This window comes from Mustela erminea, chromosome 6, assembly GCF_009829155.1.
Source record: "Mustela erminea isolate mMusErm1 chromosome 6, mMusErm1.Pri, whole genome shotgun sequence".
Lineage (NCBI taxonomy): Eukaryota > Metazoa > Chordata > Mammalia > Carnivora > Mustelidae > Mustela > Mustela erminea.
In genome coordinates, this window is record NC_045619.1 from 98295966 (window position 1) to 98310922 (window position 14957).

Sequence of the window (14957 nt, forward strand, 5' to 3'; positions counted from 1 at the left end):
TAAATTAATCCTGTTAAATAAAATACTTTTATCTTTTCAGCACAGATGAAGCTGCCACTGAGAATATTTTAAAAGCTGAATTGACTATGGCTGCGCTTTGTGGAAGATTGGGCCTTGTAACTTCAAGAGATGCCTTTATAACTGCAATATGCAAAGGTTCCTTGCCTCCCCATTATGCTCTTACAGTACTGAATACCACCACTGCAGCCACACTTTCCAACAAATGTAAGACTTTAGCTTATTCACAGTTTTTTCCATCTAGTGGAGTGACATGGTATAGAGAAAATATTATAGAAATTCTGAGTTCAGGCCTCTGCTGTTTCATTCACTGACTCTGACCTTGGCGAGAAGTTATGATGTGGAGCTTCAGTTATTTCCATCTCTTCAAAACAATGGGGGTGCAGGGAGAATAATACAGTTTTAATACAATTTTAAACATTTTATTTTGTATTTAAAATTGTATTAAATTGTATTTAAAAAATACAATTAAAAATTGGCCTTAACTTTAATTAGAAAAGATTACTGGGAATGCATTTTAAAATACTTAATGTGTCCTAATTCTGTTTTGCTTGTGAAGAAGTCTGCCAAAGTTTTACAATTTTAAAAAGCTATATAGAAAATTACATAAAATTTGTTTAACTTATCTTGGTTTCTGTAACACCTGAGTTTTTAAAAGGTTTGTATATAGGTAACTACATAAGTGTCATAGTTGCACTTAGTTTAATAAAATTAATGTTTTAAAGTATATCATTACTGGAGCACCTGGGTGGCTCAGATGGTTAATGTCTGCCTTTGACTTGGGTTGTGATCTCGGGGTCCTGGGATTGAGCCCTGTGTTGGATTCCTGTTCAGTGGGGAGTCTGCTTCTTGCTCTCCCTCTACCTGCCTCCCTCCCCCTGCAACTGTTATGCACTCTCTCTCTTTCTCAAATGAATAAAACAATGAAATGGGGTGCCTGGGTGGCTCAGTTGTTAAGCATCTGCCTTCGGCTCTGGTCATGATCCCAGAGTCCTGGGATAGAGTCCCACATCAGGCTCCCTGCTCAGCGGGAAGCCTCCTCCCTCTCCCACTCCCCTTGCTTGTGTTCCCTCTCTCTGACAAATAAATTTTTTTAAAAATCTATAAAAAAACAAAACAAAACAAAGTAAAATATAACATTACTTTGAATGTTGTGTGAGAAGTTTATCTTAATTATTTAAGCTTTCCTTTGTGTTCTAGCATATTCCATTCAGGGTCAAAGTGTTATGATGATAAGTCCGTCAAGTGAATCTCATCAACAAGTTGTGGCAGTGGGTCAGCCTCTGGCTGTCCAGCCTCAAGGAACAGTAATGGTAAAATATTTTTCTTATCTTGGTTACCAACTAACTATCCAGCACACCTTTTGTACCTTTCTTTTTATGTTTGCCAAATTTTATCATTATAGTTACTTACTTTTATTTACCTGGATGATTGATACCTTCAGAAGACATTAGCAGTTGACATTATCATAAGCAGTTGTGATAACACAACTTTTTTTTCTCCTAAAAAGTAATTCATTTCAATCATCTTTTTAATAGTAACTGTCACAGAAAATTAGCTCCAGCCAAGGATCATGCCTATAATATATATCTTACAGGTATATTCTGAAATAATGTAATTAGGATAAAAGTAGTTTACATGGTTTCCTTCTAATATAGAACAACTCTGGGGCATTTGAGTTCTACAAAATGTTAATTCAAAGGAATCAGAAAAAAAGGAAAGTGTAAAACCATGATCTGCCATTTCTTCTTGTGGTACTCTTAAAACATAGTATTTTCCAGTGAAGACCATAGTAAGGACCAAATTAAAAGAAATATATTCTCCATGATGATGATAATGATGATGATGGCAGCTGATATTTATTGAATTTTGTTTCATCTGATTTAATACCCTCAGCTCTTTTCTTTCTAAAGAAATGAAATGATAGGTAGAGAGGTTAATTTAACTAAGGTTATGGTAGTTCCATAACATGAACTCAGCCAGTGTTAATCCAGGCCAATGTCAAACTGTCCTTTATGCAGTCTTTCTTAATATTTGTTTACAGATTGATTTTCAGAATAATAATGTAGACCAATATGATATGATTCCTGTTTATCTATACCTCTTTAAATACTTCTGTTTTAAAGTAAAATCTGTAAGCTTTTATAGTATTTGTTAAAACTCCTTACTTGACCTTCTCCATCTGGAATCTCTTATGAGACATTCTAATACATATATATATATATATGATGACACAACTTTTAAGCAAATTAATTTGTTCTTTAAAATCCATCCAAACCCATTTTCTTATTAATATTTTTGGTTTTTTATTTCAAAAAATATTTGAATATGATAATGCTGCTTTACAAGAATGTACAATAGTATTTACAAATATATCTTTTAAAAAATATATATAGCTCACTTCCAAAAATATCCAGTGTATGAGGACTTTACTTAACTTGGCACACTGCCATGGAGCTGTTCTTGGAACATCATGGCAACTTGTCTTGGCAACTCTACAGGTATGTTGTAGGCTCTGGGTCAGAGGTCAGTGTTGTTTTTATAGCTGAGTGCTAACAAATGAAGCAATGCCTTCTGGTGCTTTGAGCAGGCCTAAAGACTAGGTAGTAAGTTTGAAAAAGAAAAAGTTAGAAAGGAATAAAGATGTGGCTTCTATTGTACAAAGTGATGGAATTCTTCTCTCAATGGCCTAAGTTCTATATCCTATGCTTGGTGTCAGAAGTATTTTATATGAATAGTAATTACTAACTTAAATTTAGTTACTGGGGGTGCCTGGGTGGCTCAGTCAGTTAAGCAGCTGCCTTCAGGTCATGATCTCAGAGTCCTGGGATTGAGTCCTGAATTGGGCTCCCTGCTCAGCGGGGAGTCTGCTTCTCCCTCTCCCTCTCTCTGCCACTCCCTCTGCTTGTGCTCTCTGTCTTTGTCAAATAAATAAAATCATTAAAAACAAATTTAGTTTTAGTTATTTGAAGTTACTACTGATTTTTTAAAAATTTTAGTTACTAGAATTTTTATAATTTTTATAAATTTCTTTATTTTTTTTTCCTTTAATTTTACAGCATCTTGTGTGGATTCTGGGATTAAAGCCTAGTAGTGGTGGTGCCTTGAAACCTGGGAGAGCTGTAGAAGGACCCAGTACAGTAAGCTCTAGTTGGTTTTACTCAATTTGTGCTTCCTGAAATGTTCATATGTTACATTTAATTGTGTTCTTCTCTTAGGTTCTAACAACAGCAGTGATGACAGATTTACCAGTGATTTCCAATATACTTTCAAGATTGTTTGAAAGCTCACAGTAAGAATCAGTTTTTAAAATTGATAGAAATATTATTAGTGTATATTTTAGATCAGAATGTTTTATTTCTTCATTTTCATTATAGGTATCTTGATGACGTATCATTGCATCATTTAATAAATGCACTTTGCTCCTTATCCCTAGAAGCAATGGATATGGCCTATGGAAATAATAAGGTGTGATATTCTATCTTTCTGTTTTAAATATGGTACATTATTGAGTTAAATAAGGAGTACACTCATTATGATCTTAGTATTTTAGTAATGGGACTAATGCTTATCTTACAGGCTCTCTCAATTCTCTTTGAGTATTTACCATTTATGGTGGTTATTTGTTGAAGGGGGAGTGAAGAGGACTATCCGGTTTGTGATTTGCCTAATATATATTAATAATTTTAAACTGTTTCTGTTTCTCTTGGGTACTGAGTATTTTATGAAACATTTTGATAAAGAATAAAGGCAGTATCACATTTATAAATGAGTTCCATAAAATGTCATAATAATATTTGTAATTATAATTTATGATTGGGGCAATACAAGATTTAAATCAAGCAATATATATATGTCTCAGTTTCTCTTGCCTTCGTTGGGATGGAAAATAAGGAGCTAATCATTTCTTTCTAAAGGTAATGATTCTCCCTACCTTGAAAATTAATTTTTTGCTTTGCTCATTAACTGAATGAATAGAACAGTACTTTTGAATATTGACATTCAAGAATATTTCTTTCTGTACTCAAAATATAATTTTCTATTATCCTTAGAAAGCACAGGAATATATGGATTTATTTATATTTTAGAAATTATTTATAATAAAATACTTTCTGTGTTTTAAAATAAGTATAGTTTTACCATTTACAAATAAATAAAGATACCCAGAACATGATTAAAAAGCAGAGGATGCAGCTTTATAACTTGTTTAACATATACCTGTAAGATCCAAAATTATATTGTCTGCCTAGACCTAAAGTATAATTCTTTATACTGTGGCTTTTCATCTGTAAGACTGATGTAAAGATGAACCACACTAAGGTTTCATTAGGGAGAAGTTTTGTATACTATAGCACATAGCTAGAGAATTACATAAGCATGTAGGTGTTTGAAAATGTGCATTATAGTTGACTCCAAATTAAGGCAAGAGCAATACAAAATATAATGAAGTAATCAATTTCTTGATACCTTTAATAATCCTGCATCTTTAAGATTAACTCTTAACACACAAATATATTTTTAATAGAGTACCTGAAGGACCTCTGAGCAAGTTTCTGTGGTAATGTCTTGAGAATTTACATATTCACTCAGTAACCATAGTATGTTTACTCTATGTACATGATACTCTTCTAGGAAATACAAAGGAAATACAAGATTTTTTACTTTCAAATAGCATGTAAACTACTTGGCTCATGGTTAAGTGGTAGTTGAAGTGGTATAAGAGTTAAAGTTACAGATCTTATGTGGTGTGAGACTTATTTTCTGAATCCTTAGTGTCCTCTTATGGAAGATGTTTTTACTGCATATTTTGGCTAAAAGAACTAAGATTAATCAAGATGAATGAATTTGTGATTGGAGTTGGGTATTGAAGGAATGGCAAAATTTAGAAAAGGGCAATATTGTGGAAATCAAAAGAGAAATGTTACAAGAAATCAAGAAGAATGAGGATTGAGAAGAAATAGGAAATTTGATTATTATTAGTTTATAGTTAACCTGGAAAAATATAATTTAAAGAGAGTGGTAGGAGCAGATGTGATATTTCAGGGAGGCTTAGAGGGAGCAGTTGTTGAAAACATGGATGCACTGGAATGGGTATTATATTCCTGAGAATGTGTTCTTATTTCTCTATTATATGATTTGATTTTGTAAAGAGAAGTGGTAAATGAACAGAAATAAAAGTTTATAAAAATAATTCAAGTATAATAAATTTTTAAATGGAAGCATAAAACAGTATATTATTCACTTGTACTTTTTTTTTTTTTTAAGATTTTATTTATTTATTTGACAGACAGAGATTACAAGTAGGCAGAGAGGCAGGCAGAGAGAGGAGGAAGCAGGCTCTCTGCTCAGCAGAGAGCCCGATGCAGGGCTTGATCCCAGGACCCTGGGATCATGACCTGAGCAGAAGGCAGAGGCTTTAACCCACTGAGCCACCCAGGTGCCCCTCACTTGTGCTTTTTTTAAAAGTTATTGTAAAATATTCAGATGTTGAAATAAACTTGTATAATTTTTTTATTAAAAATACTTTATCAGTGTTAGCTCTTCTGAGTTAAATATTCTAGGGACTAAAGATTTATATATCAATGTCCTTTATCGTGGCTTTAGAGTGACCAGTCATTTCATTTTTGGTCCTCATTTCAGGAATTTGTGCCATTGTGTTGAGGAAGTAGCTTATGGTAAAGTTTTCAAATGGGTTGATGATACTTATACAGACATATTACCAAACTCAGTATAACAATGACAAAAATAAAAAAGCAGCTGCTGTTTGTAGTTTACTGTAGATCAGGCACTTACTTATTTAATCATTTAAAACAACTCGGTGAGGTTTGGTGGTAGTATCCTCTTTTTCACAGATGAAATATGAAAATAGAGAACTTAACTAATTTATCTGGGATCACCTATTTGGTAAATGTTAGAGCTTGGATTTGAAACCACATCTGTATCATTCTAGAGCTTTATTCTTAACCAGTAGTGGCTTTAACTTTTTGTGCTGTAGAGTTTTTTTGATTACGCATCTGCCTTTGGCTCAGGTTATAATCCTGGGGTCCTGGGATCGAGCCCTGCATTAGTCTCCCTGCTCAGCAGGAGAGTCTGCTTCTCCCTCTCCCTCTGCCTCTGGTTGTGTGCTTTCTTTCTCTCTCTCTCTCTTGCTCACTCAAATAAAAAAATAAAATCTTAAAAAAAAAAAGTCTGCTGTTGAGTTTTTAAAAATACAAACACCAGGACTACATCCTAGGCTTCCTGAATAAGAATCTTTGCTATGAAGTGTGGATGTCTGTACATTCTTTTAAATGACACACTATTCTTATATATATCCTGGTCAGAATGAGCAGAAGGAGGAGGAAGAAGTAATACTAGGCAACATTTATGGGGACTCACTATGTGCCAGATATTTTCTAACATGTGGTTGTTTCTGTATATTATTATCTCAATTTCATACATTAAGAAAATTTAGTGGAAGTAGTAACTTACTGTTACACAGCTGTTAGGTGGTAAAGTTGAAATGAAATGCTAGGCATTTATAGGCAGTTCACAGTTACTATGCTGTTTCTACCATGATACATTTTTCTACCACACGAATTTTTAAGGTGTGTACAATATTAGCACGTGCAGGAAGGATCAGCCTGACCATTATATTTGTCTTTCTGGTTGGTGAAATGCTAGCAAGTGAGGAGAGGGGTTTGTCTTTATTTCTGCTACTTTTCTATTAGTGTCTAAACTGGTATCAGCCATATTCTTGACATTATACTTTACCCCCTGCTTTCTGATGTCTTCTTTCTGCTTTTTTCATACTTCCTGACATTCACACATAAAATCTGGACATATGAAGACTACACTAATAAGAATATATATTAGTCAGTCTGGGCTGCCATAACAAATTATCACAGACTGGGTGGTTTAAAATTACAGAATTGTGTTTTCTTACAGTACTGGAGGTTGCAGGTTTGAGATCTAGATGCCAGTATGGTGGTTCTAGTGAGGGCTCTCTTCCTGGCTTGAAAGATAGCTGCCTTCTCACTGTGTCCTCATATGGTGGGGGTGGAGTGCTTAAGAGCACACTAACAAGTTCTCTGGTGTCTCTTTTAAGACACTACTAATCCTGACTTACCAGAGTTTCACCCTATGACCTCATTTAACTTTAATTATCCCTTATTGGCCTTATATCCAGATACCATCAACTTGGGGGTTAGGGTTTCAGCAAAGGAATTTTAGGGGGACAAAGTTTAGTCTGTGGCAGAATGTATCTTTCCTTCTGGTCAGAAGACTAGCCATTCTATATGTCTAGAATAAGTTTTGAATTTTTCAGTTTTTCCTCATGAAGGCATTTTCTTCCTAACCAATTTTCCAACTAGAAGCTATTCTGGATACTTGAAGGTGGGCAGAAAGGCTTGTCTTATGATAACTGAGATTCTGTTATGAGTATTACTAACTTTATGCTAATTTGATATTAATTATAGTCCTGCTTTTCAGACTATTGTGTTTTATTTACATTTGAGGTACTGAAAATTCTTACAATAGCAAATTGCAATGTGTTTTTTCTCTAGGAACCATCTCTTTTTGCTGTTGCCAAATTGTTAGAAACGGGTCTAGTTAACATGCACCGAATAGAAATTCTTTGGAGACCTCTAACTGGGCATCTGCTTGAGGTAACTTCTTTTTCTTAAATACTGTTTACTTCTTGTTAAGAATAAAGGTCTACATATTGAACTAATGATTCTGGGTAACCATATGAAAAATCAGCATTACCATTATTTTTTCCTTGTACTTATCCCTGTATAATTTATCAATTACTAAAGTTTTAACAATAATTGCTTGGTGGAAGAATTGCTTTTGGCTGAAAAATGGGTGATACACAATGCAGTCTCTGAAGTCTCCTTCAGCTATTAGCTTGGGACCTCTTTCTTTTGTTATATAGTCGGATGATCTACCTCAGTTTCAGTTCTGAAACTTCAAGGCAATTGGGCTGAGAGTTAGTAGTAAACATTGTATCTTTATAGCCTTTCCTGTGATCCTGAGATAGCTCTTCTGCAAAGGGAAAAACTTTTTTGGTATCACTAATTATAGATAGTACCAGGGAATTTTTATCTGAATTTGTATCTTGTGTCCAAGTTGGAATGATTGGTAATAATGAGCTACTTCTCAGTAACAGCTGCTTCCGTCATTATACGTGTTTATGTATGGTTTAGGTTTAGGTTACCTGGATTCATTTTGTATTTTTTGAGTAAGCTAGGAAAGGTATTATTCTTAATAAGAATAACAAATGTCCTTGTCCTTTTCTTTATTTTTTTTCCATTTTATTGGGATTACTTTTGTGAATTATTAAAGGATATATGCCAATTTCTTTATCATGGACCTTCTCACCAAATAGCACAAAAATAAGTTTTTAAGATTTTAGCACAGTATTCGATTATGAGGATAGGCCTAATTAGGAATTTTGGTGTGAGCTTGCTTTTTTTGTTTACTCTGATGACACAATTTACTTTTATGGCATTCTTTTTTTCCTGTGACTTATTTAGTTTCATCTTTTATCTTCTCTCTATTGCTTCCTTTGCCCCTTATACAGAAGGTAAGCTAACTTACATTCTAGATATAATTTTCCATTACTGATGAACTTTTGATGTCATTTTTAAAATGTGAAAGAACGGGAGTGTCTGGTGGCTCAATTGGTTAAATGTCTGCCTTCCACTCAGGTCATGATCGCACCATCCTGGGGTCAAGCCCCGCTTTGGGCTCCCTGCTTAGTCGGGAGCCTGCTTCTCTCTCTCTCCCTCTGTGCCTCACACTGCTTGGGCTCGCTCTTTCTCTCTCAAATAAATAAATAAAACTTAAGAACAGAAAATGTAATGTTTTAATTTTTCTTTTCTCAAGTTGATGTGTGATACATAGCTTAAGTATACAGTTTAAATATTTAATTTTTATTCAATGTTTTGTCCTCAGGTCTGCCAGCATCCAAACTCTCGAATGAGAGAATGGGGGGCAGAAGCTTTAACTTCACTTATTAAAGCAGGATTAACATTTAACCATGATCCTCCACTTTCACAAAACCAGGTAAAAAAAAATTCTTGTTTTTAAAAACAATTCTTAATATAAAATCATCTCCCATATATAATTTTTTCTTAATATAGCAAATGGATGATATTTTGAGAATGAGTTTTGTTGCTTAATATTCTATTTTATATGTAGGCCATGGATATCTTACAGAGGTTGATATGTCTGGATTTTTAGGATTATCTTTATTAAAAAATACAGCAACTTTCTTGCAAATGACAGGGAATTAAAGCTATTAAATTATCTAGAACTAGTCTTCTAGTGCAGAAGTTTCCCTGTTCATGCATTGTTAAAGCTTTATTTTGATGCCCTACTTTATTAGCCTTCTTGGTTTGGTCCTTAACTGTCTCTCATTTTTTCTCTGATTATCCATACATGAGGAGAAAACAACTGCTGGAAGAGACAAGTACCATAAATAGATTTTTATTTTAAAATACTTTTAAAAGTTATTTTATTCTTCCAGAGTTTACTTTTGAATCCTTTGTCCTGACTTCTGTAATCATTCACCTGTATCTTACACAGTTTTTTAAAAGTCTACCAAAGTTCTGGTTTTTGAAGAATGAGTAGGAATGAGGCATTTGATAGGCATTTCCATTGCCTTCATTATCTTACTATATTGTAATTGTGTTACTTATTGAGTACATACGATATGCCAACTGGTGTATTAGCTCTTGGCATAGAATGATAAATGAAACAGAAACGATAAATGTTCTTACAGAACTTACATTTTAGATTTCATACTTTTTCCTATTATACTTTAAGGTTTTTGAAAACAAAACCCTGATCCATATCCTTAATGTTCAGCTTAATACTTGGCACATGGTGGGAGCTTTAATGTTTTTTTAGTCAGTGAACCAAATAAGTGAGTCCTTGAAGAGAAAAAAGTTAAAAATGAAGCAGGTGCTTTCAGATACTTTTGAAGGGACTGGAACAGAGTACATTTTTTTTTTTTTTAACTCTGATGGGTTCCACTAGTTTTATGCCATCTTTGTTCATGTCAACCATACTTAATTTTTAGGAGTATTAAGAATTTTCAATACATGTGATATACATTAACAGAATAAATGAAAGATGATTTTAGAAATTGGGGATTATTTTCCTCTCTCCAAATATATCTAGATATTAATAGATACATTTCCTTTAGTGAGATTAATTTCATATGGGTCTTTAATTAGTGTCTTTTTTTAAAAAAAGTTTTTAATTAAGTAATTAATTTTTGTTTGGGGTCTTCAATGAATGTTTTTTAATGCAGGATCACTCTCCGTTTAATCCAAAATTTAACATGTTGAAAATTGGTTTTTATTTTCTCTTATTTTAAAAAAATACAGAGGACAAAATAAACCTCTGGTGATTATGGTTAGAGAATCACATTCACTGTTTGTTTTAGTAGAAAAGTTTCTGTTTACTATTATAGTCTGAGTGGAAGTGAATTTAAATTTAAAAAGCAACTGGAAAGCCTTTCTGTTTTTTTGAGCCTCTCTTCCTAATTAGTTTCCTGCCCTCCTTTCAGAGGCTGCAGTTGCTTTTATTGAACCCATTAAAGGAGATGTCCAGTATTAACCATCCAGATATCCGACTCAAGCAGTTAGAATGTGTGTTGCAGATTCTTCAGAGTCAGGGAGACAGTCTTGGGCCTGGATGGCCATTAGTGCTTGGAGTCATGGGAGCAATCAGAAATGATCAAGGGTAAGTGTTTAAAATTAACATCCAAAAAGTAATGAAGAGGGACTTTGCCCTAAAGTCTTGAAGAAGTGGTAATTTTTTATGTGTCCTCTTCCTGGCTAAGATCTAGAATCGTTTTTCTTATTTCTACCCCCAGTGACTGTAGTGAATTATCAGGGCTCACCTTTGTTTTGGAAGGATAGAAAAAATTGCTGTTTACTTGACATTTGGCAATTATACAGAAATACAAGGTTTATAAGGTAAATGCACCAAGCTAACAAATTTTGTAACACATCGGAAGATTGGGTCTCATATTATTAAATTAAGCACTGGTAAGATGTGAATTAATACTTTAGGACTTCACTGCATATATTGGGAAATCTAAGAAATTACTTTTAAGGGACTTTTAAAAATTTATTGTTCATTGCTTTTCGGCCTTTTGGCTAAGATCAAGTGTAAAAATCTATTCATTTATTTTTTGCCAGTGTATTCTTTTTTTTTTTTTTTTTTTAAAGATTTCATTTATTTATTTGACAGACAGAGATTACAAGTAGGTAGAGAGGCAGGCAGAGAGAGAGGAAGGGATTCAGTCTCCCTGCCGAGCAAAGAACACAATGCGGGACTTGATTCTAGGACCCTGGGATCATGACCTGAGCCGAAGCAGAGGCTTTAACCCACTGAGCCACCCAGGTGCCCCTGTGCCAGTGTATTCTAAGTCCTGTGCCCTGCTAGTTACTCTGATTACACAGATAAATAGCTCTTGCTCTAAAAGTAAAATCTTAGGAAAGAGGAACAAGGTCTGTAAGTAGAATCCTAATGAGAATAGTCTGTTATCCTGCAAAAGAATAAGATTCCAGTGGTAGGGACGCCTGGGTGGCTCAGTTGGTTAGGCAGCTGCCTTCAGCTCAGGTCATGATCCCAGCATCCTGGGATCGAGTCCCACATTGGCTTCCTTGCTTAGCAGGGAGCCTGCTTCTCCCTCTGCCTCTGCCTGCCATTCTGTCTGCCTGTGCTCGCTCTCTCGCTCACTCTCTCTCTGACAAATAAATAAAATCTTAAAAAAAAAAAAAAAAGATTCCAGTGGTAGGGGCCTGTGTCCCTGGAGGAGGGCAGAGCCAAAATTATGAGGGACCTTATATGCTTTTATAAACTGTTTGGATTTATGTTAAGTACATTGAGGGACATTTTAGGAGTTTTAAGCAGAGGAACAGTGTGATCTGATGTGCATTTGAGATACATTACTGTGACAGCACCATGGAGGGGTGGGAGAGACATGAGAGAACCTGCAGTGTTCTCTAGAAACACAGAATGATGGAGTTAACTACTTAGCAGATTGCTTATGGAAGTGAAGGGTGATATAGAAAATAGAATAAGGAATGAATCCTATGTTTGTAACTTAGGCAGCTTAATGAATGGTGGTATTATTAGCTAAGTAGTAAATACTGAAGGAAGAACAAAATGGATTTACTTAGCTTAAGGTAGAGTGTTGCAGCAGAGAGAGAGGTCTGTCGAATGTTTGCATATATTTGTCTCACTCTGCAGCAGAACTCATGCTATCTGGTATGCTGACTAGTTGAGTTTTATATGATTGAGGTGCTTGGGCTTATTAAGGAAAATTATTTTTTCTTATTTGTAGTAATAAATTTTTTTTAAAGGTTTTATTTATTTGAGAGAGAGAGAGAGCATGAAAGGGGGGAGGGTCAGAAAGAGAAGCAGACACCCTGCTGAGCAGGGAGCCTGATGTGGAACTAGACCTGAGCCAAAGGCTGTCGTTTAACAAACTGAGCCACCCAGGTGCCCTAAATTTTCTTAAATACTACAAAATACTGAGATGATTAAAGTGGAAAGAGATCAGCCATGGCTTAAATCAAGCTTAAGTATTTTTCTTCTTCCAGTCTACAGTGCGGTTATAAAATAGGACATCATTGTAGGATGAAATTAATTAGTACATGTAGAACACTTAGGAAGTGCATGACGTAACAAACACTCAATAATAAGTTTTAGCTGTTGGGTTGCCTGGGGTGGCTCGGTTCATTGGGCATCCGACTGATTTCCACTTGGTTACAGTCTCAGGGCTGTGAGATCAAGCCCTGCATCAGCTTGGAGTCTGCTTCTCCTCCTTCCCCTGGCCTGAGTGCACTCTCTTTCTTTTTCTCTCTCTAAATAAATAAAATCTTTAAGAAAAAATAAACAGGGCGCCTGGGTGGCTCAGTGGGTTAAGCCGCTGCCTTCGGCTCAGGTCATGATCTCAGGGTCCTGGGATCGAGTCCCGCATCGGGCTCTCTGCCCAGCAGGGAGCCTGTTTCCTCCTCTCTCTCTCTGTCTGCCTCTCTGCCTACTTGGGATCTCTCTCTGTCAAATAAATAAATAAATAAATCTTAAAAAAAAAAAAAAAAAGAAAAAATAAACATTAGCTATTATAATTCATTTCATTATTATATTTCACCACTAGAATTTCTCTCTAAAATCAGTTACTTCTTACTCTCTTCATTTGAAATTCAAAATGTACACTTTTTTACAGACTAGATGTAGAATTTTAAATAAGATACAGATATAAGGGCGCCTGGGTGGCTTAGTGGGTTACACCGCTGCCTTTGGCTCAGGTCATGATCTCAGGGTCCTGGGATCGAGTCCCGCATCGGGCTCTCTGCTTGGCAGGGAGCCTGCTTCCCTTCCTCTCTCTCTGCCTGCCTCTCTGCTTACTTGTGATCTCTCTCTGTCAAATAAATACATAAAATCTTTAAAAAAAAATTTATAAAAAAAGATATAGATATAAAAGAATGAGGAACTAATTTTCATTCAGTGAGTAAATTGTGTGCATTTGCATGTGCTAGGTACCATGCTAGGTATTGGGGATATAGTGGTGAGAAAGGAGCTGTGGCCAGTTTCCTTTTCTCATTAATGTCTAAGTTTTGTTTGGCTAGTTGATACGCAATTCTTTATTTTTATTTGTTAATTTTTTCAAGTGTGTGTTTCTCTTTTACATTTATGTAAATACTGAAATACTGTATGACCTGTATTAGGAAGATTTTCTTGTTCAATTTTTAAAATAGAATTTAACTTGGTTAAAATTAGTGTAAGGTGTGTATTTTTACTTACATTTCTTTTAAGTGCACGAGTATAATTTTTTTCCCATTTTTTTCAGAGAATCCTTGATACGAACTGCATTCCAGTGTCTTCAGTTGGTTGTGACGGATTTTCTACCAACAATGCCTTGTACATGCCTGCAGATCGTTGTAGATGTTGCAGGTAGCTTTGGACTTCATAACCAAGAACTTAATATTAGTTTGACTTCAATAGGTTTATTGGTAAGTATTGCTGCCTTTCTTGTGATCATATAATTTAGAAATCATTGTTATGCTATTCAGAGTGAATACTAAGAGAATTGGCTTTTGGCTTTAGAGGGATTGTTCAAATGACTTTTAAGTAATAAACTTTTATTTTGCATGAAGGGTTAAATGACACAACTTAAGAATTACTTCATTAATAAAATATTTGGAATAATTTTCATATATTGAGCTAAAATTTAGCTTTAAAAGGTTTGTTGTGAGAGGATTTAGTAAACAGTAGTATGTATGCTTGTGTAAAGATTAACTGATTTTTAATATTGTTTCAGTAGCAACATTTCCATATACTACTTATTTAGTAAATAAAGCTCCAATAAAAGGCTTTGCTATATACGTAGGGCTTTGCTATATACACAGTCCTATAGTTTGTCAATGCTGCTTTATTAGCTCTTAGAAGGCATATGGTAATGGAAGAGCTTTGACTGTGGAAGCAGATATACTTGTATTTTAATTCTTTGTGCCTCTTGTTTAATTATTGACATCTTGAGCCTCATTTTACTCATCTTTAATGTAGAAAGTAAAATCTAAGCTAGGATATTATTAATATTATGTAAGTAAACAAATAGAAAGCTGTTCCCAATATAAATGTATTTAAAGAGATTATTTTGACTCTTTTTAATGTTTATTATAAGCCAGAAGTTTTAAAAGTCAAACTTAAATACCCTTATAAGTAAGATGAGTTACTATTAAATAGGTAATTATAGGAAAGAAAATAAGCACATGTATAGAATTGTTCCCAAAGAGTAGTTCAGTGTTGATTAAATTACTGCTAGGCGTCACCTCCTGTATTTTTATGGCCACATTTTTATATTTGGCATAATTCTCATTAATTCATACACCACATACTGTGGTTGAGAATGAAGTCATAAGATATATTTGGAT

At 34.5% G+C, this 14957-nt stretch overlaps 1 protein-coding gene across 9 annotated transcripts in view; it reads left to right on the plus strand.

Moving 5' to 3' along the window:
• The window catches only part of MON2 (MON2 homolog, regulator of endosome-to-Golgi trafficking), a 112715-nt gene that overhangs the window by 58378 nt on the left and 39380 nt on the right, over positions 1-14957 (plus strand). For 6 of the 9 annotated variants that reach the window (XM_032348848.1, XM_032348842.1, XM_032348844.1 and 3 more), the window contains 11 exons: positions 41-225; positions 1219-1331; positions 2415-2519; positions 3078-3158; positions 3237-3310; positions 3396-3486; positions 7563-7664; positions 8582-8584; positions 8956-9066; positions 10577-10752; positions 13874-14036. In XM_032348848.1, the coding sequence (XP_032204739.1) occupies positions 41-225; positions 1219-1331; positions 2415-2519; positions 3078-3158; positions 3237-3310; positions 3396-3486; positions 7563-7664; positions 8582-8584; positions 8956-9066; positions 10577-10752; positions 13874-14036 (1204 nt within the window). The remainder of the gene's footprint in view (positions 1-40; positions 226-1218; positions 1332-2414; positions 2520-3077; positions 3159-3236; positions 3311-3395; positions 3487-7562; positions 7665-8581; positions 8585-8955; positions 9067-10576; positions 10753-13873; positions 14037-14957) is intronic. The other 3 variants (XM_032348843.1, XM_032348845.1, XM_032348846.1) reach the window with 2 other exon arrangements.